The sequence below is a fragment of the Pipra filicauda genome, unplaced genomic scaffold, assembly GCF_003945595.2.
Source record: "Pipra filicauda isolate LSUMZ 115617 unplaced genomic scaffold, ASM394559v2 scaffold201_size1378038_pilon, whole genome shotgun sequence".
NCBI classification, from domain to species: Eukaryota; Metazoa; Chordata; class Aves; order Passeriformes; family Pipridae; genus Pipra; species Pipra filicauda.
In genome coordinates, this window is record NW_024104312.1 from 749,575 (window position 1) to 777,500 (window position 27,926).

Below are 27,926 nucleotides of genomic sequence, written 5' to 3' on the forward strand. Positions count from 1 at the left end.
CGACAGCTTATGAAACAGGCTTTGCATCTTCTCCTCCCCACTTTCGTGCTTAGTTATAAACTGCCTTATAAAGAGAGTTACTGTTACAAGGCAGGCAAGTGACTGTTTTTTTCTGAACCTTTACTTTGCCTAATATGTTTCAGATTTCTGCAGTCTCTGCCAAGCTTTTCCATTCCCTTTTTTTTTTTTTTTCTGAAGATATAAACCAGTCTTATGACTGGAATGGCATTGCCAAAAAAAACAATCTAGGGCTGATTTTTAGCATTACATAACAACAGGGCAGTTTAAAAAGAAATACTAAGTCCAAAGCAGCAGGTTGAGTGCAGTTTGTGCAGCAAAGAATTAGAGCTCTGAAAAAAGGAACTAAAGAAATCAAGTAACTGGTGTAGGAGATCTACCTCTTTTCATCTCTCAGTCAATAATTTACGGCTCTTCTGAGCTGACGAGCTTCTGAGCTTTATGAAAAGACTTCATTATATGATTTTCATTTGTTCTGTATATGGAAAAAAATGCTATCACCCTAACTGGTGGTCACAAAGAATGCAAGGAAACAAGAACACTCTACCAAGGCTCGCAGACCCCCTGCTATAATTTCCTTATTGGATTTAATGAAAGTGCTGCATGGAAAAGCTTGCATTTCCACAGTCTAACACTGTGCACGTTGAACACAGAATAGGACTTCAGTATCTACAGAAAAACATGTGGCACCTTTTACTACCAAAATTTTTACAAATAATGGAAGAATTCAGGCATTCAGCACTGTATGCCAGGAATGATCTCTTCCTTCTCCTTTCCCCTCTTCAGGCAAATTTCTATCAAGTGCTGGTTTTCTTCCATTCTGGCTGGCCAATACAAAAATGTTGAGGTGCTGATAAGTATGCAAACTCTGTTTGTTATTACATGTTAATTAGAGTCATTATCATATCTACAAGCTTGTATGAAATGTCTGCAAACATACCTTCATCTGCTTGACAGTGTATCGCATCGTTCCAAATGGTCCATCTTTCATGAGCTTCTTCCCCACCACTTTAGCTCGGATCACTGTCATAAGGGAGGAGAAATACAACAAATTATAAACAACCTTATACAACATTTACGCTGTACCCTCCACTTCAAAAAAAACCCAAAAAAACTACTTAGATAAATTATTCTGCAAAATAAAACAAAACTCCAGGCCAACCTTCCTCTTAATTTATTCTAAATCTCACACACGGCAATGGCATCTAAAATGGGATGCCAAAGCAAGTGTTTACTTAGAGGAAATTCAGTTCTGTGCAAAGAATAAGAACAAGCATTATTTATGGTTAAATCTCACTGAAATCTGCAAGGCAGACTATAGCTGGGGCCAAGACAGATTAAACTCTTTGCACCAAGCCACTGGGATGAAGTTTATATTTAATGTCTTTAACTCTCAACATACAGGATGATATTCAATAAGATACTACTTTTAAATTGTTCTTTCAGTTTCAATGCAGCTTCTGTTTCCCAATAACCACAACAATACAGAACAGTGCAAAAAGCTTATCCCAGCTTTTTGAATAATCCAAAGAACAGATTTAAAGGAAGAGATAGGTTTAGTTATACACACCAGTTCCTGGACATTGTTCCATGAGGGTGGTGTCAAATGAAGACAAACTCAATCTGCTCTGATTTATATCCTGTGCTTCAGCCAGACTTGTCAAAGAAATTTTAAACTAGCTAAGACAGTCCTGCTGGCTTTGATTCAAAGGGCCAACAAAACCTTCATTCATTGAGTGTAAAACCTAAATATTTTTACTTTTCCTAAACTTCTATTACCCAATGTCAGTAAAAGCCAGTACAATTTTATTGACTCTTCTATTTAACAAGTTGTTCAGACTTCAATTTACTCTCATCTTCAAATATATTTTAAGGACTAGCTTCCTCCATTTGTTGTCCCCAACCACCACAACCACCAGCAAAGCTACAGAAACCAGACTGTCTAAGGGTCAATGAGAAAGAACACAATTCCTTTAATTTCTTTGTGAATTCCAGGATAGTTCACTAATGCTGGAATCCATAGCAAGGAGTGCCAAATGTCTTATCTTCATCTATTGCATATGTGATACACTGAAATTGAAAAATTTGGTGTTTGCCAACATGTCTGAAACCAACAAAGAAATCCTATTGACAATGATAAGAAATATACTAAAAGGCAGTATTACAAAATGCTAGTTTCCAAACCACAACACAGTTAGCATGTAAGATGACAAACACATTCTCAGTTGTTGACGAAATACCTAAAACCTCATTTTCTTCATGTACTTCACTGCTAGCTTGGCAGTCCTTTAACTTCTAGTTAGAGTAGCACAGTCACTAAGACAGAAACTTTGATTTACGGACTAATCAAGAGCTTCATCAAAGGACCAAAAATTCAAAATGCACATCTACACTAGCACATTACAGCATCCCAATTTCAACTAATGATACCCTTGCAAGCATATGGAAGGGGCTGTATTTTCGTATTATTGTTCCCCAGTAAAGCTGGAGAAGAACAACAACCATCCAAGCAAATTCACCTAGAAGAGCCATGACAAACTTTAGTGTGGGCTGTCACTTCAGGCCTTTTGTAAATGGGTCAAGCCCTCTGTTTCTCTGAGAAGTTGCCTTTATCACCACAATGGTGACTTTTCTAGTTAAGTTCTTTTCTTTACTGAAAAGCTAGAAATGAACAAAGAACCCACACTGCCTCATTTTTTCCATATTGAAGGAAAAGTCAAGCTGATAGCCAAGAAGCAGAGGATACTCTAACTTAAGTCTATGCCCTGTATCCTGTGAGGCTAAATTCCCACCCCCTGAGGATTAGATGCGTCTGAGTAACTGGAGAGAAATGCTGGATGGACAGCACTGCTCGGAAGTTGCTCTTGCACATGTAGCTTCAACACCCTAAGCGTCCACGCATGAGAGCCACTTGTAAATCTGCCCAGAACAGAGCTCCGAGCTGCACATCTGCAGCCACACGTTTCCAAGTTCCCCTCTTTGCTCCTTCAAACCACCACTCCCCAGTTGTACGGCTAGACCACTCTACAGTCCTGGTCAGAAAATAAAGAACACTGCTCCTGAGGAGGGGCCATGCATACTTGCCAAAGGAACTTTTCACGCTCTGCAAATTATCAGAAATTTACAGTATTCCTGTTGCAAATTCAGTCCATGTTATGTTTACTGTTTACTTCTGCGGACTCCTGCTACTTGAGCAGAATGAGGCAAAAGGTATTGTCACTGCTCTCCTGAACTCCTCCCTTCTCCTTGAAGCTCTATTACAGTACTACTATTACTGATGGGAAACTTTATCCCACACAAGTGGTCACCAAAATAGCTGCATATTTTTAAACCACAATTCCTTTGAAGTACTGCCTATGAAAATACTCCAAGATGAATGTTTCTCAGTACCTTAGGGTTTCAGGTCAAGTCACTTTGTGGGACTGGAGCAGTTGGCAAAGTCTCATGAGTGATTTGTAATTATTTATGAAAAGCTAAATTAGATAGGGATATAAATCTTGATAAGATAAGCATGGTATTAATGGTATCATGGTAAGCCATGATACAAAGAGGAGAAAACATACGTGCTGCTTCTCAACCTTTGACGTGATTTAAAAAAAGAGGGAGAAAACAGAGAAAGAAAACCAAGTAGTTAGTTAATATTTTAAAAAAATACTATTATGAAAATAATAAACTGGTATGTTTGAGGATTCAAGAAATGCACCTAAAAATTTATCACAAATTATTAATGTACTTATATATTTTCCCTTGCCTTTTTGTGAGTTTTGTAAAGGCAAACAAATCAGAATGGGCATAGGAGAAAAAGGACCTATATGACCTTTTATTTGCCCATATGCACACATATCTAACTCAAGTACTCTTTAACTTATCACTTACTCTGTGGTCATTTTCTCAAAGATTCATAGGAAGAATAAGCCTGAAGGTAAGATATGAACCAGAAGAGGACATTGACTTTACAGTTGAGATAGCAGAAGGCATTCTTTTCATGAGTCAAGGAGTAGATAAACAAGCAATACCTGATGTAAAGGAAGTGGATATGCTAGATTAAGACAAGCATTCGCCAAGCTGTGGAACCAACACAATGGAAAGACTTGTAGCTACCAAGTAATTTCATCCAGGCACACACTAGCTACTACATCCTGAAAGACAACGCAGTCACTGGTCACAGCCAGCACGGCTTCATGAAAGTCTAGCTTATCAAACCTGATTTTCTTTTATGACAAGGGAACCCACCTAATTGATCAAGGAAAGCCAGTTGATGTAATCTTTTTGGATTTCAGTAAAGCTTTTGATACTCTCTCACACAGTATCCTTCTGGACAAAGCACATCATGTGGTGGGTGAGCAGTTGGCTCACGGCGGTGAGCCAACTATCACAGAGGGTGATAGTGAATGGGGTGACATCAGACCAGTGACCTGTCACTAGTGGGGTTCCATAGGGCTCCATCTTGTGCCCTGTGCTCTTCAACATCTTCATAAATGACTTGGATGCAGGATTGGAAGGGATACTAAGCAAATTTGCAGATGACACAAAACTCAGAGGAGCTGTTGACTCCCTCGAAGCCAGGGAGGCCCCGCAGAGAGACCTCGACAAATTAGAGGGCTGGGCAATCACCAACCATATGAAGTCCAACGATGGAAAGTGTCAGATTCTGCACCTGGGATAGGGCAACCCTGGACATTTGTACAGACTGGGGAATGAGATGCTGAAAAGCAATGCCATGGAAAGGGACCTGGGGGTCCTGTTCGATGGCAAGTTGAACATGAGTCAGCAGAGCCCTGGCAGCCAGGAGGGCCAACCCTGTCCTGGGGGGCATCAGGCAAAGCATCTCCAGCCAGTTGAGGGAGGGGATTGTCCTGCTCTGCTCTGCACTGGGATGGCCTCATCTTGAATATTGTGGCAGTTTTGGGCACCACAACATAAGAAAGATATTAAGCTGTTAGAGAGTGTCCAAAGGAGGGCAGTGAAGACGGTGAAGGGCCTTGAGGGGAAGCCGTATGAGGAGTGGTCAAGGTCATTTGGTCCGTTCAGCTTGGAGGAGACTGAGGGGAGACCTCATTGCAGTCTACAACTTCCTCATGAGGGGAAGAAGAGGGGTAGACACTGATCTCTTCTCTGTGGTGACCAGTGAGAGGACACAAGGGAATGGCCTGAAGTTGTGCCAGGGGAGGTTTAGGTTGGATATTAGAAAAAAGTTCTTCACCCAGAGGGTGGTTGGGCACTGGAACAGGCTCCCCAGGGAAGTGGTCACAGCACCAAGCCTCATAGAGTTCAAGAAGCATTTGGACGATACTCTCAGGCACATGGTGTGACTCTTGAGGATGGTCCTGTGCAGAGCAAAGGGTTGGACTCCATGATCTTTGTGGGTCCCTTACAAATTAGCATATTCTGTGATTCTGTGATACATAAAGTGGTAGCTCTTTTTCCCAACTGAAAAGCAAAGGCATCAACTGTCCTGGTTCAATCTAGCCTGTGTTTTTTATTGGGGTCAGCCACTAGATGGTGACCCTGTCCCAAATCTCACCTTCCTCTGACAAGCGGGCAGCAGTACAGGCACAGGCTAACACCACAGATCCCAGTTGCTTGCTCAATTGCACCATGAGAACCAGATGCTTTCACGCACGTGGGCTGGTCATCATGCATTAACAGCATTTTAAGTGAAGGCACACCCTTTAGAGACCAGGATTTGCTCCAAAACCATTTCCCTTGTGACCAATTACCGTGAATGGCTCAGGAGAGTAACAACTGCTACACTTCTCATTATTCTTTCAGGGATTTATTTTATTGGTGTGCAATATGAGTATTTTAAAGTGAGAGCTTTGGTTGAGATGCATGCTCACTGCATTGAAGTGAAGGATGTGGAAGACTCATGTTGTTTACTAATGGAGACACAGGGGACAAGTTATTCTCCCATTGCATTCTCTGACATCCAAATAGTGGCAAAATAAAATATATGGGGAGCAGCAACATGACTGGGAGGCTGAAAAAAAAGCTCCTTCTATCCGGAGGCCACTGTCTACACCAGAAAGTGGACAACACTTAGAAATGCTGCTTTAACACCAGACACGGGACATGCCAAAGAGGATGGCTGCCATTTTATTCATTCAAGGACTATACAAGGGCTCACTTCCAAGTGCAATTTACTGAGACCTTTTCACCAGCTTTACTAGCAGCTCCCTCATTGTCTGCCTCACAAAAACTCCTTACTGTGCTGGTACATGCTGGAGGGCTCACATCATGCAGGACTAAGGCAGCTGGTATGTTTTAGACCCCTGAGTATACCTAGCACACTGCTGAGATATTAGTGGCATTTATGAGGGTGTCTCCTAATGTGGTCAAGGCAGGATTCTTTTACCCACAGATTTTCTAGCACTGGTGTTGATGGTGCTTCTAAGATAGAATTGCTGTCTACCTTGCTCACTCATCTCACAAGATGCATTCCTTTTCCCACTCCCCTGGCTGATCTGTTAGCAATTACTACCAACACTCTTGACTGCCCTAAATACTGAGGACCATAACTAGAAGTGGACTGTGTCCTTTGGGCTGGAAGTATGGCCCAACCACATGCAGCCTCTTGGGAGGCTCTCTTAAATTGCCTGGTGGCTGTAGACTTCTATGAGCAGCAAGTAGCTGGTGCCTGCTCTAGTAGGGGGACAAGAAAGCAGGCCTTTACCCATTCCTCCACTTCCACAGCAAAGCAGAATGGAGAGGGAAATACTGATGACAGCAGGAGATTCATGAAGAGGGAAAAAAACCAGAAGCCTCCAGTCTGTTTGATGATCTGTTTGTACTGAAAGTCACCTCTTCCTCCATAACCAAAATAGAATTCTTTTACAAATCAGAGTACTGAATTTGAAGGCTTCTTCCAAAGCACAGGAAGGCTGAAAAAATACAATAGTTTTCTCTTGCCTCACTCCATCACGGCCTTCAGCCAAAGCCACAAAGGCAAACCTCTTTTGCTTTGTCTTGGAAGAAGTCAAATCTAGCTGTAATGGTACACAGCATCACCAGAGAACTTCATCAAGAAAGTAAAAACAGGTAGTGAAGTTAAGAGGCTCACTGCTGGTTACCTTCCTCTCATACCCCTCAACCAACAAACAAGTTCCCATTACTGGCAGTCCAAATCTTGACTTCTTGTCATTTCAAAGTGCTCTTATGAACACTCACTGAGAAAGAGCACCTTCTTGGCACCAATCACCTCTACCAGCCAGTTGCCACTTAAACATCACATTGTAAAGGACTTGTGTGTACTTCAGCAAGTGCTGATGACTAACAATAGAAGTCTAAATAGAAACAGGAGAAAGCAAGACACACAGACAACTTTCCTTCCCATGTTCTAACCAGAACTATGACATTTACTTTTGGCCTTTGTTTTACAGATCCAGAAAACTTTCCCTGTCTGTGGCGTGGTAAGGCTGTTTGAAGGTCACCCCAAAAAAGTGGAAGACAATTAAATAGCTTCACCCAAGCCCACGCTCTGTAGAAAACAACTGATTACAATTGCACTTGCTAAATATTAACCACGTTTCCCATCCCTGCAGATTTTCTTGCCACTGAAAGTCTGTTTGCAGGGTATGCTGTGCTGCTTGATTTCCAACACTGCAAAATAAGGAGTAATACAACTCTTTTACACAAGACTGTGTTTGCATCAGACCTCTCATCACTTCAAAAAGTATAAACTGCTCTAGAAGGGCTTTACCTGGGAGGAAGTTAATCCTCTCAGCAAGATCATAAATTAAAGAGTCAAGGTTGCATAAAACAGGCAGAACTTGGTTTGTGCTTGGCATTTCACCTGTAGCTTATTAACTAGATACAGTCTTTCTGATAGCAGCAGTATCAAGCTTTTTCTCCCTCCCCATATAGTGTATCTCACACTATGGAAGTCCAAGCTCCCTCTGAAATACATTAGAATCAGAGAGAAACTAGAGGTCTCTGTTAGATTAGAATCTGTAAATTCTCTTCTGGAAAAGAGAACATTTCATTCACGTTCCTCTATGCAATTTGGTTGAAGACTCTTCAGCTGCCCAGCATTGCCCCTGCATCTAACTCCTGATATTAGCTCCCTTGCTTCCCAATCATACACAGATATTCTGTCAGAAAGATAGAGGAAAGACTAAAAGGAGGAGGAAGAAAGGAGGAATCTAAAATGCATTTATATCCATTTACAAGTAGAATCTCTTAGATGCATATGTAGTAGATGTTAGTACATGTAAAAACTAGCTACACAAAATACCCCATGAAAAACACAGAGAAGCTAAAGGAAGAAAAGAGGAAAAAACCCCAGTGTCTGTTGTTACTAGCTATTACACCTACTTAACTCAGGGAAGCCAGGTAGACCTAAGAGATCAGCTAGAACAGGCACAGAGTGAGTTGAGTCACAGAAGTTACACACATCACTAGGTTAATCTCACTGCTTACACCAACAAAATGTTCTAGGTTTGCTCCAGACCCAAGCAGAGACACCGCAGACTATGTAATGAGCGTGCCTACAGTTTTGAGAACCCTCTGGTGAAATAAACAGAGAAACCAATGTCATTCCTGCCAACTAGACATTTCTCTGCCTCCTTTTTGGTAGGCTGGTTTTTTTTTAACCTTCCATCTAAATATTTTTAACTAGTCCCTGGAAGCTGAATTCAAGCTAGAGGCAAAAGGCAGCAGGCAAGTACCAGAGTAAAGGAAGGAAAAATGATACAAGTGGAGGGAGGGGAAGGGAGTGCCTCATGTACAGAGCACAGAAGAGGCATCTCGCATCTCTTTCCAAGGAGTGTTTTCAGCAGAGTGCATTTTGTCTCGTCTTGTGCCTCTGACAACTGCCAAAGACAGAAATACTTTCAGCCAAGGTTAGCAGTGTTGGAAAGATGGTTGTCAAAACCAACACACAAAAGCACTTCCAAAGCCAGCTTACAACAGTGGATAAAAATAACAGGCATATGACTCAAAGCAATGGTCAGCTCAAAACACCTTTTCCATCTCCTTTTGGTCAACATAAGATCAGTGCAATAGAACTAGATTTAGGTCAGTCCTCTCTTCCAGATCAAGTATTCTGGACACATTACGTACAGGACGAGGGGAAGGCAGGCTGAGACAGACAAGGCTCTGGTTTCTCATAGCTCTTTGGAATTGTTCAGTGGAGCCACAGGCCTAAGCTTTCCACCCAGAGAATATGGCAGAGCTGATGTGAGACCAATTAGGGACAAATGGAAACCATATGCGATTTTAATGAAACAAGAAGCTGGTGCACATAACTTACTGCTGCAGGAGCATTTACTGCCTGAAAGGAATGCGCATCTGGCATTGATCGTTTCCCAACCCATCAAGTGAGCAGTAACATGGAAAGCAAATTGGAGCATATGATGAGAGATGAATTACCGAAAGAGTACAGTTCAGGGAGCAGCCTCCGCGAGGAGAAAACATGCCCTTTGCCTGTGATCTAGTGATATAAAGCTGCAAGTGAAGTTGATCTTCCATTTCCACAGATCATGATGATAAACTACAAGAACAAGTGCTACAGTGATTAAAATGGTTCGAGTGGTATTTTAAAGAACCTACTACAGTCTCAGAAATCCCATTCTGAGTCACATGGGGCAGACTTTTACTCTCTTGAGGTCATGAGCACTTCTTAAAGAACAAAGTACAGTTGATCCTAAACAAGGGTAATACACAGTCCCCAAATTACATTACTTTCAGGTGTACATCAAAATGGGTACACCATGAGGAGATTTCAGATTGAAGAGGCAGTGCAGACATATCCTTTTGATCCATTTTTTTTTTGTTCTTTTTGGCTGCAAATTTCCCATGAAGCTTTACTTCTGCTGAGAACAAAAAGTCCTTAGCCTGCAAAGCTGTAGATAAGTTGCTCTACTGGGCTATGGTTATTTCTTCTGTAGGCTGTTGTGTTGCAGGTGGATACCCGGTTTTCAGAACAAACCCACTGCCTTCACCAAGCAGGAAAGAGACTGCTTGCATACATCACAAGAGGAGGGGAGGCAAGATGCTCTAATCCAGCACTTGACCAGTGAATGTCCAGGGTTGAACCTGGTAGATGCCACTTCACGTTTCAGGTAACAGCAAGACGTCTGCAAAACGAGACGCATAGAACTTTGCTCCTTACTGCTAGATTTCCCCTGGGGTATATCCAGAGTTAACAAGTATCATAAATTCATCACTGTATTTTTTGAGGATGCAACAGAAAAATTCTTGAGCCAAATCTGCCTATTTATTAGTCTTCCTTAACCCACTGTGCAATCCATGAACACACTGGGTGTCAGATCCAAACAGTCCAAGAGGAGGAACAGGAAGGACAGACTTGCTAAAGAGAACATCTGAAGGCAGTTTTCATCTGCGCATTAGAAATAGGGCAGCTCTGACAGTCCATATAAACCTTTAAAAACAGGGATTATCAAAAGCCACAGGCCTGGACACTCCCTGCTTCATCAGCTTACTTCAGAGGACTCTCCTTGCTTCAGCACCTTGCCCAACTGGGACGGGTGCCAGCATTCTCTGAGGAGGCTGCACTCCGCTGATCACATGGTTTACGCTCAATTTTGCACGTAGGAGCTAGAGAGGAAGAACTGTTTGTGAACATGTATAGATTTCAAGGGTACTGGGTGGGCCTGCAAATTCCTTCCTGCATTAGAAAACTTGCACTAAACTGACAGGCTAAGCAGCTGTCCACACCAAAGAGGTATACATATTTAACCAGGTCAGGCCTATATGTGCTGCTCTTCTGTTCCTACTTGACTGGATGCGACAGGACCTAGTATTAGGACAAATGCTGGAATTAAACCCATGTTCAAACAATTTCTCCCATGAGAAATTTGCCCACCATTCTCAAGACATTATCAGTTGTTCTGCTGACAGCATCTGCAGACTGTTTACATACACTGGACATGTCCATGACAGACTTCTGGTTTGTCATAATGCTTAAGGAATTTACTAATTGTCTATTTTATTAATGTCTGTTGTGTAACCACAGTAATTAATACTATGTAGCTGAGCTTAGCTACATGAAGAATTTTATCTGGGAGTCTTGAGTGCCACGTAAAGACTTAGGTGTAATACTTGGATCTCAATTCAGCGTTCATTAAAGCAAGTGGAAAACCTCTCTGAGTCCTGAATGAGCCTCACATATCACAATTCCCAGCAGACTACAGGTCAAGGTCAAGATAATATCAGAGCAATTTGACCAATTTGCCCACCTATCCAGAACTTTCCAGAATCCCATGTAGTGCCCTGTTATAACTATATTCCAAAGCATCATCCTTAATTTTTGACCGTTGAAGGCCTGAAGAACTTGGCGTTGATTTGTCGTACACAATTACTGCACAATGTACTTCCTCTGGCTCTGAAGATATCAAATTTTCCCTGTGCAATGACACAGATAATTGACAGCAGAAAGGGTAGGTAGACACTGGCCAGTTACCTTTCTTCTTCAAACAGTTTCCTCAAACTCCCTGACTCGCCTACTGACAGTCAAAGTTGTTTCATGGAAATTGCAGTAGAGAGAGAAACAGTATAACCCTCTCATTCTTTTACTACCCAAACTTCCCTCATACATACTTTTCATCAAAATTTCATGTCCCTGAACAATCCAATAGACCATAATCAGAATGGATTTCGAGATGTTGTGCTTATATGCATCCTTGGTACTCCCAATGAAATATTAACGAGATATGACTCTTAGCTAGACTTCTGTAAGCACAGAGAATACACTGAATGATTACAGTGCCTGTCTAACACCAGTTGTTGACTTCTTTATTTGCATGACAAATATTTATACAAATTCAAGACTAACCCGTGTTGTTCTATTCTTAGCCATTATTGATAAATAATGGGTTTTAAATGTAAATTCTCAAGTCTGACCATATGAATCTGATGGAGATTTACTTCAAGTGAATGTACCAGTCACTGAGCTCATCTGTGCTATTCAAGTTCGAGAGCTTCCAAAAGTATTCTTACTGAAAACTTTCATAAATTTCCAATCTGGGGGAGGTAAGCTTACATTCTGGTATCACTTCTTAAGCGTCCCTGTAACTTTTTTAAAAAACAAAACAAAACAAAACAAACTAAAGGTCACAAGATATGGTTGGATAATCATTTCACAGCTGCCCTGGCAAAGTGATGGCTATTTCTGAATGCTCTAAGGCCCATTAACTGTTTGGGAGGCAGAAGTTCTCTGAATACTGCACTGCTGAATGTTTACAGATTAGGGTAATCATTTCCAGGGTATACACCAAGCCTGACTGCTTCCTGCCTGTCTAGGTCTCCTGAGACACTGCTATAACAGGACTATTTGGCAATGTAATGAACCACCCTCCCAAGAGCCAGCTTTTCAGGGCTCCAGTTAAGCTCGCACCTGGAACACAGGTGTAAGCTTGTTTCAACATTGACAGGGAGGGAACTAACAGAAATACAAGGGGAAATACCTCGTCTCAGTCCACTGGCAGCAACACAACCACAAAGCAAACTCGTTTGTTCATTAATGCAGCAAACCCCAGGAGAACTGCCCATTGACAAGGATTGGAGCAAGCAAAGGGTATCTAGCTTTGTGTTTTAAAGGGAATTCTCAGCATTCAGAAAAAGCTAACTATAAACCCTGAAGGACTAATGAACTGGAATCTTTCTCAGCTTGAGAGGTAGCATGTAACCTGATCAAAATCAGCACTTCCAGAAGGGGAGGCTGTTACTGTTAAACCATCAGGGATGTTTCTGAAAAGACTTTTTCCCGTCAGGAAATGTGGCTTTACTTAAGTCACAAATTTCTAAGGAAAGTATCAACTTCAGCGAAACTGTTTTTCAGGTTTCCTTTCAGAAAAACTGAGACCTATTTTGATCCTGAATCAGCAATGCTCTTCAACTGCACTTGAAGTCTTAATGTTGATATGAAATGAAACCTTCATTCAAAATGGACATCTGAAATTAACCCTTCAAAACATTATATTCAGATGCTTCTGAATCACTTTTCTCAGAAAATTCCATGCTGAAAACTCTGATATTTTCATTTTCCCTCACATTTCAGATGGAATAAATTTCCACCATTTCAAAATTCTCTATGGAACAGAAATTCTGACTCTCTCCAGCAAGTTTTTAGACTTCTCTTTCACTGTATAAATCAGAGGTGACAACAACAATCTCTAAGGACAGAAGCAAGAGTAAATTCCATTTTTCTCCTCATTTTTCAGAAGTGGCAAGTAAATTCATACCAATGAGAGTTGTAGGTGCTGAGAGCTAGCATAATTTCAAAAAGTAAGCCACTATCCTCCATGATCGCAGAGTATCTAAACTGAAATCAGCATTCAGTATCAAAGATCAGTCCTTTAAGTCACTGTGCCAATAAAAGTCTGTCAACACTGCAGACTGTAAATGAACATAGACATACTAGAGCTATTTTTTAAAAGCAACTTAGGATACCACAAACACTAATTCAACCTGTTCCTCACGTAAAAACACTGGTCTGCTGAGTGCTTGTACTTTGAGACTGCAGGCAAGTCAGAAAGTCAATTCTGTGATAAATGCCTTCCTACTCTCTTTTTTCTTTCTAGCTGCTTCCAACATTTTGAAGCAGTATTGTTTGATTGCAGGCTGCTTCCTGAAGCTGCTTCCTTCAACTGCCTGCTGAATCCAGTGGGAATCTTTCCACTGATTTTAACTGGAGTGGGATCAGGCCCTAAATAAGTAGCGGAGGAATCCCTAGACTTAAAAACTAAGCAGCTGTCTCTCGCTTTCCAAAAGAAAAGTTATTCCTGCAGCTGTTTTCCCCTAAGTGCCATCGCTCCAAACTGTAACAGGACTGGAGGGAGGGGGAGAAGGTGGAATCTTAATAACCCATTAAAAAGGAGTATGGGCCATTGCGCAGCAGCTCTTTCAGTTCTACTCAAGCAGGGTCACTGCTGCCAGGCTCAGACAGCCCTAAGGGCACGGGAAAAGTCGTCTCCTTGTTTTCACATCTCATTCACGGAATGGATAACGAGGGGGAGGGAGGAATCAGCTTTTGGGTTAATTAGCACCATGAACAGACAGCTGCATTGTCATTAAAAGTTCAAGAAGTCATCAGGGTCATCATCGAACTGCAAGATGTACACACAGGCACACGAGGCACACGTCTAAGCCTGGGGTTTTAGCAGCCTTGCTTGGCTCTGATTTTCCCCTACCCCAAGGGGTACACTTTTGAGTCAAGAACACTAGACTGTTGTAGGCTCTGAGGAGAAGACAAGCGTAAAGGCACTCCCTCTGAATAGCAGTTGTTCATCTCCTTGGAACTGCTTAATTTCACACTTAATATACCAACTAAGAATAGTTAAATAGTTACACAGGGGGTTTTTTTCCCCCTGAGAAAAACCAGAGGTGGGGCTTACCGATGCAGAGTTACATGTTCACTGCTAATATTCTGTAGGATAAGCAGAACCCCAGTTAATGAAACCAGGCTGTTGGTGTACCCTGTTTCCTTCCACTGTTTCCTTCCACGAGCAAGGCAGCTGAGGAAGCGCAAGTGCACATTAGCAAATTCAAAAATGAGCATGTATGAATCATAATGAAAAGATAAAACCTCTAAAATGTCAAGGACTGCTATTAATAAGATTTGGAGCAGTGCTAGCCTCAGAGAGTCACCAATTGGCTTAAAAACAAAACCAACAAATTATCCAACTATGCAAAACAGCCACAGATTACATTCTCATTGCCACAGATTGCAGTAACATTTTCTGGTATGGGATTTTAGAGAAAACGCACCAAGACAAGTAAGGAATTCCCTGCCACCTTCCAAACAGGGCAGGGAAGAAATATAATCCTGAATAGCTGAAACATTACTGCTTCTGCAGAAAGCAGACTGGCACTGCATGGTTCTGTCCGTTTTAGCTTTGCTGGCAATACACTCTATAACCAAAATGGATCTGAAACTGCTATCACTACACTGAAATCTCACCAAAACATAGTTTTCTTGTTCCGGGTAAAAGGATTACAGATCCTCTTGCTCTTGCTATTAAATTGGCAGGCAAACATGCAGCTAGCTCATGAGTGTATAGTTCCATTTAATGCTTGGTCTTTGCCAAGGGAAATTACTTTGGGAATATAAAAAGAAGATTTTTTTTTATTATTATTATTTTAACCATTACAGCTCTGTTGATCCCTGTGCACACTGACTGTCCACATCACTAAATATCAGTATGTTTATGACAATACAGCATGTTGCAGCAACTCTAGCAGAGATGTTCACATGAGGAAAAAAGTAGAAAAAAAGAGATATAGTCTAAAATTCAGTGGGGAAACAACATACATCACCATTTTGATTCTAAATGCCCAAGTTAAGAGAAGTGCTGCAAGCTCTGATGGATTTCAACAGAGAAGGGAGCCACGTGGGCTAAGCAACTCCTCTTAGAAAATTCCTCTGAATTCTTTCTCTCCCGTTCAAGACCTGGGCATTTTTTTAAACAAAAACTGCCTTTCCCATATTTTTCAATGGTGCAACCTAGTGATGCTGCCTCCAAGCTCCACCACGTTATTTCAGTAACAGCTTTGGTTGATCTTTCCTTGTTGGTCCACACATATATTGAGGAGTATGTGCTGGAAGGAACCCTGTTATGTGCTGAACTTACGATGGTTTGATGAACAAACATAGAACCTGCACAAAAATGTGAACCCCTGTGTGTGCCAAGACAACTACCACCCTAGAATCCTGTCTCAAAGACTGCCTAGGCAGGATGTGTGTATGGAATGTCAACTTCAGAAGACGAGAGCTTTGAACATCACAAAGGACAAAGTTTACGTCAATGGACCAAGATGCCATACTGCATAAGAGACAAACAGGAAAGCAGTTTGAGACAGGAGAGAAAGACAGACCTTGTGCTTTCCTTTACCCAGCTCTTCCAACAGCCATTAGTACTGGAGGAAATCAGTCTGAGAGAAGGGCATTCAGAAACAAACATGAGATCTTGCACTGACAGGAAGGAACCTATTGGCTTGAAAACTTTCCGGTACTAGTGAAAGCTTTGTTTCCCATACAGCCAAATACACCAGACAGGTGCTGTCTGTTGCTCTCAACCTACACCATTTCTTCAATCAATTTAAACATGGCATTAGAATAAAGGCCAGTAAGGACCTTCTTCCCACTTTGCTTGCTGTTTTTTCAAAAGTGTCGGTCTGTTGGAAAGGACAAATCTCCTTGGGATCAAGCTGGCAGTGCTACTCCAGCAGGCTCCTGCTGAGCTGCACAACACAGTGATGTAGGGCTCTGAAGCATAAGTATTTATTAGTCCTAGCCTTAGAGTCTTGTAATTATTTGGCATCAGGAGAATTCTCAGAACAAAATATGAGTAAATACATGATTGTCATCCTGTTGGCCTCCCAGTCAAACAGAAAAAGAGCAAAACAGAATACTCTGGGAAACTCAAGAGATAGCTATAATTTAGAATGCATGTGGGAGACAGGTTAGACATTCGTCCTGATAAGAAAAATAGACTCCAGAATTGAAGTAACAAATGACTCTAGTTTTAGAAGGAATTTAAAACTGCAGGGTTTGAATTCATCTCTAATTACAAGCAATTAAGATGAGAGCCTCAGAAGGGGGAAAAATCAGAGTATCCCCCATGAGGTATATTTTATCAGCATCAGAACTCCAGCCTAGCTGGATGATGTATAAGACTCACTATCACAAGTTCTGCCTCAGGGTGCTTGTTCCAAAGTAAAGGTATTAAAGGTAACATATTGATAACGGTCATTGGCTATTTGCCACCAGATCTAGTCAAGCTTCTCTCTGAATGAATAATATTCCACTAAAACCTTCCTGTGATAATTTGGAGTCTCTTAAAGTACCACCTAGGAGTTCTGCCTGATATTGTAGAATCCTCTATTTCTGTGCTTCTCTGTAAAGCTGCAAACTGTTACGCAGTGGGGGAAAGCAAGACAGCTGCTTAATTCTATTGAAAATATACTGCCTGTAGAGAAGATAGAAACAGACTTATTGAAGTCTCCTTTTTATCTTGATCCTTTAAGGAAATAACCAACTAAATCCTTAATCCCCACCCCCTTGAGGATAAAAAAAAAAAAAAAAGGAAAAAAGGGACAGGTGCTGCTCTTCATATTTAGAGAAGTAAAACAAAGGGCTTAAGAACTCATCCTGCCCTCACCCCAGCACAATCATTTGCAATACTGAAGTTCTTGCGCAGGAACTGCAGCCCTTATCTTCCCACACTCCTCTGGGTTTGTGATTTTTGCCCTGCGGGATGCTGAGGGAGGGCTGGGTACTTTGTGGCTATTGAAGTACTGTACATGATGGCTACTTAAGTGCCCCAGGGATCGCTTTGCTGTTTTATTTCCTCTTGGACTGATCCACTTCACCAAAGCATTTAAGATATTCATTACTGCAAGTGCTATACTTCTGCATGCAGTGTGGTCTCGCAACTAGTGTCTCCTGTTCCTTCTTTTCCCCACCCTACATTCTCCCAAATACCAGAAATTTTTTCAGCTTTTAGTCCTGCACCATATGTAGCATATTATTTAGTGGAGGAAATAATTTACTTAGAAACAGACCCATGTATCCCAATCCAGAGGTGAGTATGATAAGCAAGGAGGATGTTTCACTCTTAAAAACATTTAAAGCAGGGGACCCAGCAATCTCACACTTCACAAGAGCTGATCTAAAAGCTCTTTCATACTGTCACCTCACTTCCCTTTAATCTGCAATGTGTGTTTCTCTGGACCTATGCAAGGCAGGCAGGATATTTATAGCAGTGTCAGAAGAGGCAGGAAGTAGGGAACTGGGGTGGGTGCTTGGAAAGTGTATAAAGGGCTTGGAACATGGGGGCCAGCCTGGAACTCCATTCCCCAAAAGAATACAAAGCTGAAGGAGAAGTGTCTGGGGAATAGCTGGTTTTCTACAGATATCCTCTGGCTCACTCCTCCTCTACCTGTTCCCTTTCCAACACCAGCCATTTCCTGTCTTTCAAAGTTAAGCGGAAGTTTTCCATTCTGTGGTTTTCCTGTCTTGGTACAAGCAAGCACATTTTTTCCCTTATATTTTAACTGTTTGGAGACCAACAACAAAACCTGCTCACTAGAGGGGGAGCTTCCTATTTACATCTGATCCGTGAAATTTGAGAGGGCTGATTAAACATCAGAAGAGCAAGATCTTTGCTAGTTCATGTACTCACTGAACATGAGAGATTCAACTTGTCTGAAAAAATGCTCCAGTGCTCTTCTATAGAAAATTAACAGACTAACATAATGCCAGCAGGCCTCCCTGCAGACTGCGCTGCAGAAACACCCAATACTGAGGAAAACATGGAGAAAAGGAAACAGATGTTGAGTTCCCATACTGTAATTACAATGCAGCATGAGGGAGTTAAAATTCAAGTCCTTCATTCTAGGCCAGCAGGAGCTTTGGTCACTGAATACAGCCCTGTGGAATAGCAGTACTCCTGTTTCCTACGTGCTGTTGTGCAACTTCCTTTTTTTTTAATGAATCAGTAGAAAGTAAGAGATGTGTTACCTTCGTGCTGTTGCACCTGGTGTAGCCATTACTACCCATGTAACCATTGTGCAAGTTTGGTAGAATTTAGAGCTGCTTTGCTGAAGTACCAGTGATTATGCAGGCCAGCAGAAAGCTGGGCCTTTTCACGTCAAAGTCAAGGAATTAAGAAGTGAAAAACTATAGGGTCTCTTTTTCCTCCTTGGGCCCTTTAACATAACTTTTTTACCTCCCCAATAAACTAGTTCTAAACTCTTAAGAACCAACAGAATTGTGCTCTGACATTTTAAAAACAGATGGGCATCTAGAGAAGATTGTAGATTTTTTATCAGAATGTGTATTTTTCCCCAGAACCAATAACAAGTATATGTTGAACAATGATGGCTCTGCCATTTGCACACTCTCCTTTTATTTCCTGACTGCAGTGGGGCACGTTACTACATCATATATATCAGAAGTACCTCCAGACACGTTATACCTGGCCTAATTTCATTTGCTTCTGCTGCTGCACAATCTACATCATTTTCCAGATAAGCAGTATTTTCCTTATAACTCACCTGGCAAAAATAAAAGAAGGCCAAGCCCTCGCACACACACTCATGCAACTTGCATTTCTTGAAGGGCTATTTGAAGGAACTTGGCATTTACCTGAATGGAGGAAGGCAACAGCTTGGCTAGAGTCCAGTTAGAGTAAAGTGCGTGTGCTCTGACCATGGCCAGTCCATACAACCAGGGTTTTTCAAAGCCAGTCAGAAATGAACCTGCTACAGGCTGTTAGAGATCTATCAGTAGAGTATCAGACTGTTTTGTGTAGATTCTCTTCCTTATGTGTTCCCTGAAGCCCAAGTATACATTCATCCTCCTGGATGGTTAGGATCCACCTTAGGCATGCCCAGTCTAGTTCACATAGTTCCAGATGGGGTGGCCTACCATGTGTCACAGCTAGTGACTCTTCCGATCTTGACCAGCCTGCATCTAGTTCTTCATCAGTGCTTCCATACTGCATTTCTAACTTCCACAGTAATCCTTCTCTCCTCCTTATACTCTGAGAGTAATCTCTGGAGGGCCTTTGTCACTCCTACATCTCCTAAATACCTTATCCCATTACGACTTTCCCATTGAACCTATTGCTGTGGTCATTCTCTTCCCCCATCCGTAACAAAGACAGAAGTTTTTCAACCTGAGCCTGCTGACACAGACCTCTAGTTCCCCACTACCACAACCCAAGTTGCGTCCCTAAGTTGACAATGGCCTCCCTGACATTCTCCCCAGCCACTGCTCTCTCTGCTGGTTCCTGGTGCATTTCAGTCTCAAGAGGGACACCCCAAATCACCTCCTTTCTTCCTAATAAAATAAGTGAGATTCTGCATCTCAAGCAAACCACAGCTGATGTTTGATGAGGTTTGCTGTTATTTTTTGCATATGCATCTCTCTGCTATTGGAGTTTTATTGTCTGTATACTGTTTCTAAGGTCTGAAACTGCCCTTTGGAGAGGTCTTATAAAAACATTAGCAGGAATTTAGACTATTCATAGTCAACACTAATTTTTCTAGCACGCAACTCAAGAGACTTCTACCTTGTTTCCAGAAGACTCCCAGAATCTTTTCTAGCTGGCAGGAGTTTTAAATAAATAAATTAATCAGGGTTATGTAAAACTACTTACATTTTTATGTTATTAGACACTGCCAGTTAGTGCACTACATCTTCACTCTGGTCACCCAAGAGAACTACTTCACATTACAGTAGAAAGTTAACTTTGGTTTTGGCAATAGTTTTTAAGTTCTCTAGTGTTTGTAACATTCCTCTCAGAAACCCGAAATGATCGAGTCAAATCCAACTCTGATAAAAGACGGTGAAATACTGGTGAGACAAGTGGCAATGCACCTGCTTTACACAAGTTACAAGGCTGGTTCAGTATTTCCTCTCCATATTGATAAGATTTTAGATCATGTATAAGAGGGTCAAATTCATTTAACCCACCTTGGTCTCATTTACCTCAGGTCCAGCACCAGCCTAATACTTTCAAATTGCAGAAGTTTGAAATTCACCAGTTAACATTCTTTTCTCAAGCTATTCCAAAGCAAATCCAGTTTAGCCCTAGTTTTAAATAGGGACTTAGCCCACTTTGGGCAAATAACATTGGCAGCAGAGCAGTGGCAAAAGCCCCAGCAGTGTCCATCCCTCCCACGTACCCTGAGTACTTCTACACAGAGTGTTACCAGAAAGGTTGACCTTCAGCTCTGCAATCTGCAAGGAGTGTTTAGTGCCACAAAGCTGCAGAGAAGTTGAAACAGTCTTGCAACAATTCCAAATGTAGTCAACTGCTCTGATCAACCCTGTGCCAGAGGAGTCTATGAAAGGTGTACCTAGCTTATAGAGTAGTAAGAGTCCAATAAAGTTATACCAGTAAAATTTCAAGTGTCACATGTGGAGGTTCTTCATAGGTTTAGATGAGCTACAATAGGCCTTTAAGTTTAATGAACTCTGCATTTGCTTAACTAATTGGTGCTTCAAGGCACAATTTTCCTCTCATCTTGTATACTACTTCATTTCACCAGTATAATTTGCTTCCACTTTATATCATTATATGAAAGACCGATTCATACTCTGAAAGTCTAGAGCAATAAGCAGCACATTAGAGTAAAAGCCTCTTCATCTTGAGCTGAAAAAAATAAATATCATCATTAAAAGGAAACTCAAACACAGGCACTGCAGACATTATTGGGACCAAAAATAAGTTCCTTAGCTTAATCTGTTTCAGAGTTGGCAAACACAGCTTGCCTGGTCTTGCCTGCTAGCTCAAACCAAGCTGTCCTTTCAGGTTTACTAGCTCTTACAAACTTCCAGAAAGCATCTGGTGGAAGTTTCATTTAATGACAAGACCCCCTGCCCAGACCAAAGGGGCTCCTTTCTTCAGTGATACATGCTTGGTTGGGCTTCATAAGAGCACCACATGGTTTTGGAGCTGTGAGGAAAAAGAAATATGACCTTAGACAACACTGTTACACCTTAAAACTAAGATTTCATCTTAATAGTTTTAACATCCAGTTAAGGCCAAGGTGACTCACCGAGTGCTCCTACTAAAAATTCTTGGTCCCACCCACCACGGCCAGGATTGCGCTTGAGTACAGAGACCCATTTCATCACATGCAAATTCAATTGCCATATCTAAGAAACTCTGAAAGTGCAGGACTAACGGCATTTAGTGTCTCAGAAAATGGGAAGTGCACTGATGAAGCTGAGAATTAACTTGTCACCTTGTGCCACTTCTCTTGTGGTCAAACAATCAAATCTGCTCATCCTGAAAAACAGACATGAATAAAGCAGGTCCTTCCCAAACCCATATGAAAACTTTTTCTAAGCTAAAAGATACTAGTACTGCATATGGCTGTATATAACTATGTTCCCACCAGCCCACTTCTTTCCAGAAATATTAGAAGAGCAATTGGCAGGTGGAGAGTTCTAAAGATCATGTGGGAAATCAATGAAAATTACAAGGAAAGAAATGTCTACATAAAGCAAAGAGCTCCAAGGCTTAATGTTAGAACATCTGGCTCTCCGCTGGCTCAGAGTTCTTGCTGGAGATACTTCCTGCAAGAAATAAGGAGTAAGCATATGCAATAGTAAGAAGATATAACATTCTGCACTACATCTTCCAAACAGTACTTTCCACCACTTTTACTTTTTAATACATACATCTGGAGAAGTGACTTACTCCAGACCCTACAAGGTGATCTTCTTCTTCTCATATGGACTTAAAATTGCAAATATCCAAAAAAAAAAAAAAAAAAAACCAAACACAAAGAAACAACTTCTATCTCCACTTCTGCTAAATAGGACAATTCAGTTGAGAATGGCCATCTTTCTGCCAGAAGACATGACTAGGCACAAGAAATACTCTCTTTCACCACAGCTTTTACCAGGGACTTTGGAATTTCATAAAAGTTAAATAAATCTCCTCAATTTCTTCCCACGTAAAATGAAATTTGCAGTACTTTATTTTTTTAATTTTGTTAAGCTTTACAGGACACTTCTCAGATTTCCTGCTTCTAAAATGCCTCAAAGGGAAATCCAGTCTAAAAATAAAACCACATCATTGCTTCCTCAAGAAACATCTGATTCCAAAGTGGACAGAACACTTTTGCAACCATTACCACAACAGGTAGCTCAAAAAAATTGTTTTACATTCAGCTCAATTCAAAAGATTGGTATAATTAATTGGAGCTGGTTTATTTTAACTTTTAAACTAACTTGGCAGACCTTACCTGTCTGCCTTAAAAGCTAAGACAGCACATGTGACCTCACTACAGAGTCTATGTCAAAGTAAAGAACCCATGTTCAAAATCTCATTTATGATCAAGTTGTTCTGCATATCACTTTCAGCTTTTTAGTGAGAAGGTAGAATGATCAATTCAAGGAAACCAGGGAAAGGGCAGGTTTTCAATTAGGTGCTTAGACTCTGGGCCAAGCAAATTCCATAGCTTTCTCCTTCTCTGCTCTTTCTTTCTTCCTCTTCTCCTATCACGTTCTCAGTTCAAAGGATGGGAGCCACTGCAGGTGTTGTGAACTCAGTGCTATGGGCATAGGAGGATAGAGTGAAGAATGGCTTCTACTAAGGGACTCTTAAGAGCTCACCTTCACCTCCCCCAAAGCTTGTCAACCTCAACTCATCCAAACAGGCTTTTTAGAACAGACAGGAGCACTACCCACTGGTACCCTTGCTGAAACAGGTATTTCTTCCCCCAACACAAACCATACAAAGGAATTTTGAGCTCCTTTGAACTTAGGTAAGAGACAGCTAATAGTGCCACAGCTCTTTTCTAAAGTATATGCACAAGATGAAAGTAAGATAGCTGTGGAGTGGACAAAGTACTTTATCGCTTGCAGACCCATTTGTCAAATCGCAATATCACATACTTTCCCCTCTTTTTGTTTTTTTTTTGAAAGGGGATGTGGGGCAGAGGGTGCCAGGCAGGAGGTGTTTTCCAAACCTATGAATTCAACATACAGCAGCCAAATTCAAAAGTTCCTGCTGCTCCTGCAAAAAAAAGGACAAACAAGTCCCTTTCATGTCAGCTATGTCCAGCTGGAAATGTCACGGCTTTGTCACAAAGGAACAAAGCATGCCTGGTGTCTGTTCTTTCAAAAGATCCCTTAATTCAAACAAAAGAAAAATATTCACATCTGGAAGGGGTCGTAGGCAGAGGGTGGGAGTGGAGGAAGTAAAGTTCAGATGGCAAGTCATAGCAGTTGCAGTTTGTCTAATTATTGTACTGCCTGTTCTGGCACTTATTGATCCAGTTAAGAAAGAAAGCCAAGAGTTAAAGCAGCAATTTTACTATTTATTGACCTCTGAGGGCCAGATAAGACACACCTCTTCACTTTTGCTCCATTCATCATGCTGGAACACTCAGGCTGAGTGAAAAGACCCCTTATGACCAGTCTGGCAGTAGCGCCTCTTTTTTTTTTTTTTTTTAACGTCCCCTCCTTTTTTTAATTAAAAAAAAAATTATTATGTATGAAGTCCAAGCTTCCTTTAGAAGACCACAGCCTTCACTTTCAAAGGATGTACATACAGAAATCCTGCCCTTTCCAATGAGTTTATTTGACCATCTGTTTCTGTAAAGATTAAAACCTTCTAATGACTGCAGGGTTGGGAGGCAGCACCAGAACGGAGCCACTGGAAGATGAAAAATTAAAGGAAGAAGAGAATAAACCTGACAGTAAGACTTCACTGGCTGGGCACGCAACACCAACAGTAAAAGTTTGCATTACAATCCTAAACTAAAAGTTTTTTCCTTCTTCAAAATTCAGTGCTTCTGAAGATGAAAAGCCTCTCCAAGGCTGCCACCTAGCTAGTTAATTTCTTGTATTGTTTTAGGAGCTATTTTAAAAGCCTCTTTTGCTCCAGCTCTTACTGCACTGACTCCTCCCTTCAGAGCTGGTATTTTGTCAGGAGTTTCAAGAGCGATAAAAACTTGCTGCCAAGTCCCTTTCTTCCCCACAATGTGTTTTATAACCCAGCGTGTAGTTTAGTCTGTCTAAACACTGCACTAGTACACTGCCATCAGTTTCCATGGAGATGATTAACTCCTCCAGAGCCAGAAAGCTTTAGTGGGCTTTTTTCCCTTTCCACATATGAAGAACATGACAGCATTTACTAAAATCAGCCTACAGAAACATCACATTTTCCAGACAGTTCTAGCAAACATAAGGATTTACTGTTGCTTCAACCCATCACCAAGCTGCAGTCTTAACCAAACTTGCATTCAAATCATCTACTGGAACAAGTTGCTTTTTCCCCTCATGCTTCTCCTCCTTTGCATTGCTCTGATGTCTGAAGGGATGCAAGCCCCACAGACATCAACTTTTTGAATTATTATGTCTTAGAGCAAAGCCAGGGCTTGAGATGTAATTAAGAGTCCAGAAGAGAGAAAGGAAAGATGAAGGAGATGACTCTGAACTCAATCAGAAATCAGAGTAGAAAACAGAAAGACTTTGTGCCCTAAAGCTTAGGAGCAATGTTACATGAAACTTCATAGTTTACTATACTCCTAGTCACTTACGCATCTAGTAAAAATACACTGTGTGTATTCATCACAAAAATTTATTTAACATCATTTTAAGAAGTTGAATTAAACTGAAAACTGCTCTTAATCTAGTATAACATGACCTAATCAGTGCAAGAAAGTAGACCTTCTCCCAAAATGCAGCTAATGAAGGCCATGTGCTGCTATCAGCTTTAGCTGTAGAAAAAATGGTTTCTCGGTCTCCCTTTCACAGAAAGGACAATATCTCTGGCAGTTGCCACTTAGGTGTCACACTTGTTGATCCCAACTATGAAAATGGCAACAGAACTTTGAATACTGCAGTTTTCTGGAAGAATTTGCCAGTATAAAACTGTTTTATAAATGTTCTTCAGGCTATCATCACTGAAGCAAACTGTAACCTTCCCAGCACTTTTAACATGTAATGGGTTTTTTGGCATTCAAGAGCAGACACACTATATAAACTAGACATGAATAACCAGGCATAACTACAGTTTCTGTAGAAGAACTAAAGACAAGAGACAGCCAAGCTTACTGGCAAAAAAATCTAACTTGAAAGAGCCACTGGCAGGGTTCATAGCTATGGATGTTCTGCTGCAGTAACAATTATTTTCTATTTGACTTTCATAGCAGTTGCCAGAAGGACTTCTTTGCAGACTCCACTTGGAGTCAGGACCGTGTGGGTACCAGCAGTGCAAAGTCCCCCAAGCCCCTTTTATGTTGTGCTACTAAGGCAACCTACAGAGAAGGTAAGAGGCTTCACTTGTGCCATCCACTCACGACTGCTGAAGTGACAGCCTGGATTTACCATTACATGGACATGTGTCCGGTATTAACTCAAAGGATAGCACTATTTGATTTCATATACTTCGCCACAGAACACTTACCAAGCAGTAACCATATTTTGTTAATCATCCTTGTCTACAGACAAACCAAAGAACTTGAGATCAGAGTCTCTATTACCACCTCCTCAGATATTTTTGGTGTTGTCCTGGTCTCCTACCTAAAGTTAGTGTAGCGAACCCCTAAGGATCCTAAAACCCATAGTGGAGAACGTCAGTCAGGATTCAATAAAAGTGTTTTAACTTTCCCAAAAGCTCCAAAGATGACAGCAGAAAGCGTGGAGACACTTGTTATCTGCTTCTCCAGCCCTTCCCCAAAGTTACAGGCGCAGCACCACAAGCCTATGTGAGCCGCACCTCCCAATACCAGCCGCCGGTTTCCCGGCTTGGGAGAACCCATCCTAATCCTGCCTCCTACTTTTTGTCACCAAGTTGTGGAGGAAATTTTGTCAGCCCACACCTCCAGTTGCGTTTTTGTCCTGCTGTGGGAAACATGCCACTTCAACAACTACTGATTTCTTTAAAGGACTTCTGGGAGAGGCTGCCGCGGGACGGAGCTTGGGAGTGCCGGGCGGGGGTCCGCCGCTACACGCCTCTCCTCTTACCAACCCAGGCGTCTGCGGCAGCGATGGAGCCAAACCCGGTCTTCAAAAGTCGGGTCCTCCCTGACCAGTTTAACCCGCCGCACCTCTGTTTTCACTGGGCGACTCGCGGGACGAGGATTTCCTTGCGGTGACAGCCCGACTGCCGCCCTCACCCCCTCGGAGTCCCGGGAACTCTCCAGCCGCCCCCAGCCCGGGAGCCCTCCTGGCGCGGGCGGCACTTACCGATGTCGGAGTTGCAGAACGCGTCCTGCGGGTGGATGGGGACGCAAGTGCAAGCCTCCACCACCAAGTCCCGCAGGCTCCAGCTGCAGAGGAACACGGCGAGGAAGCTCAGCCACGCCGTCATGTTGCCCCCCGAGGTGCTGCCTCCTCACTTCTGCGGAGCGGGAGGCGGCCGCTGTTGCGCTCGCCTGACTTTACTCTCGCTCCCTAAACAGCCCGTGCGCCGTTGCTGCCTGCCCGTCCGCAGCCTGCACTGCGCCTCTCTCACTCTCTGTCTGTCTCTGTCTCTGCCTCTGGCCGGGACGCGCAGGGCTGAGGCGCGGCGGGTGCGGGCGGTGCGGGCCGGGGCCGGCGCGCGCGGTTATAGCCCGGATCGCGCCCGCTCGGGCTCCGGGGGCGCCGCCGCGCGCGGCCAATGGCAGCGGCGCATGAGCTCATCGGCGGGAGCGGCCGGGGCGGGGCCGCCGCCACAGCGCCTTATACGGAATCGTGCGGCGGCGGCGCCGCGGGTCCCGCTCGCAGGGGGAGGCTCCGGCCGCGACCCGCGGTCCCCGGGTGCAGCGGGGGGTTGAAACTCTTACATCAGTAGTGGCGGTAGCTCTGCGTGTCCGTCCCCAGGCCGTCAGTGCCCCGGCGGTCCCGGCCCCGCGGAGCTCCCCCCGCCAACCCCGGTCAGGACCTGCCGCCCCGCGCCGCTCCTCAGGGCGCGGAGGGGCTCCTGGAAAACACACGCGGGGTTTGTGGTTCTCTCGGAAAGCCTGGGCTGTTTCCCTTGAAAACCTTCTGTGCTGTCTTGCAAGCTGAGTTTAGGCTGAAGGCGGCGGTGACACTGTGTTCCAAGGGGCTTTACAGGCAGCGGTCAGAAAACGCAGAAGTGCGGCGTGCTGCTTCTTTTCCTCTTTCAACAGGCAGTGGAAAGGGGACGTAGGAAAAGAAGGACAAGACCTAGCTGAACTGTAAACTAGTATGTCGCCCTGCGTGTTTTTAATCCTCCTTCTTCTGTCACCTCACCACCATCACCCATCGCTTGCTCTTTTCAGGGCTTTCGGACAGAAAAGGGTCATACACTGCTAACATCGAGCTGGAAAAAGCAGTGTCGTATCTATTCAGGCATTCCCAACATTTAATCTCAACGTATATTTTAGCAGAGCAGCTTTATAGAATTTACGGAAATGTTTGTTTTGTTTTGCCTTATCCCCTTTCGGAGCCTTAAATTTCTGTCAGCTGTAGA

General features: G+C 42.6%; 2 protein-coding genes across 3 annotated transcripts in view; one reads left to right on the forward strand and one right to left on the reverse strand.

The window, feature by feature from the left end:
• Nucleotides 1-26,898, reverse strand: part of TIMP3 (TIMP metallopeptidase inhibitor 3) — a 38,258-nt gene extending 11,360 nt beyond the window's left edge. The window contains exons 1-2 of the mRNA XM_027715091.2: nucleotides 26,696-26,898; nucleotides 959-1,041 (exon numbers count right to left, since the gene is read on the reverse strand). Coding sequence (XP_027570892.1) covers nucleotides 959-1,041; nucleotides 26,696-26,819 — 207 coding nt within the window. The 5' untranslated portion in view covers nucleotides 26,820-26,898. The remainder of the gene's footprint in view (nucleotides 1-958; nucleotides 1,042-26,695) is intronic.
• SYN3 (synapsin III) overlaps nucleotides 1-27,926 on the forward strand; it is a 206,236-nt gene that overhangs the window by 85,361 nt on the left and 92,949 nt on the right. The window lies entirely within an intron of this gene.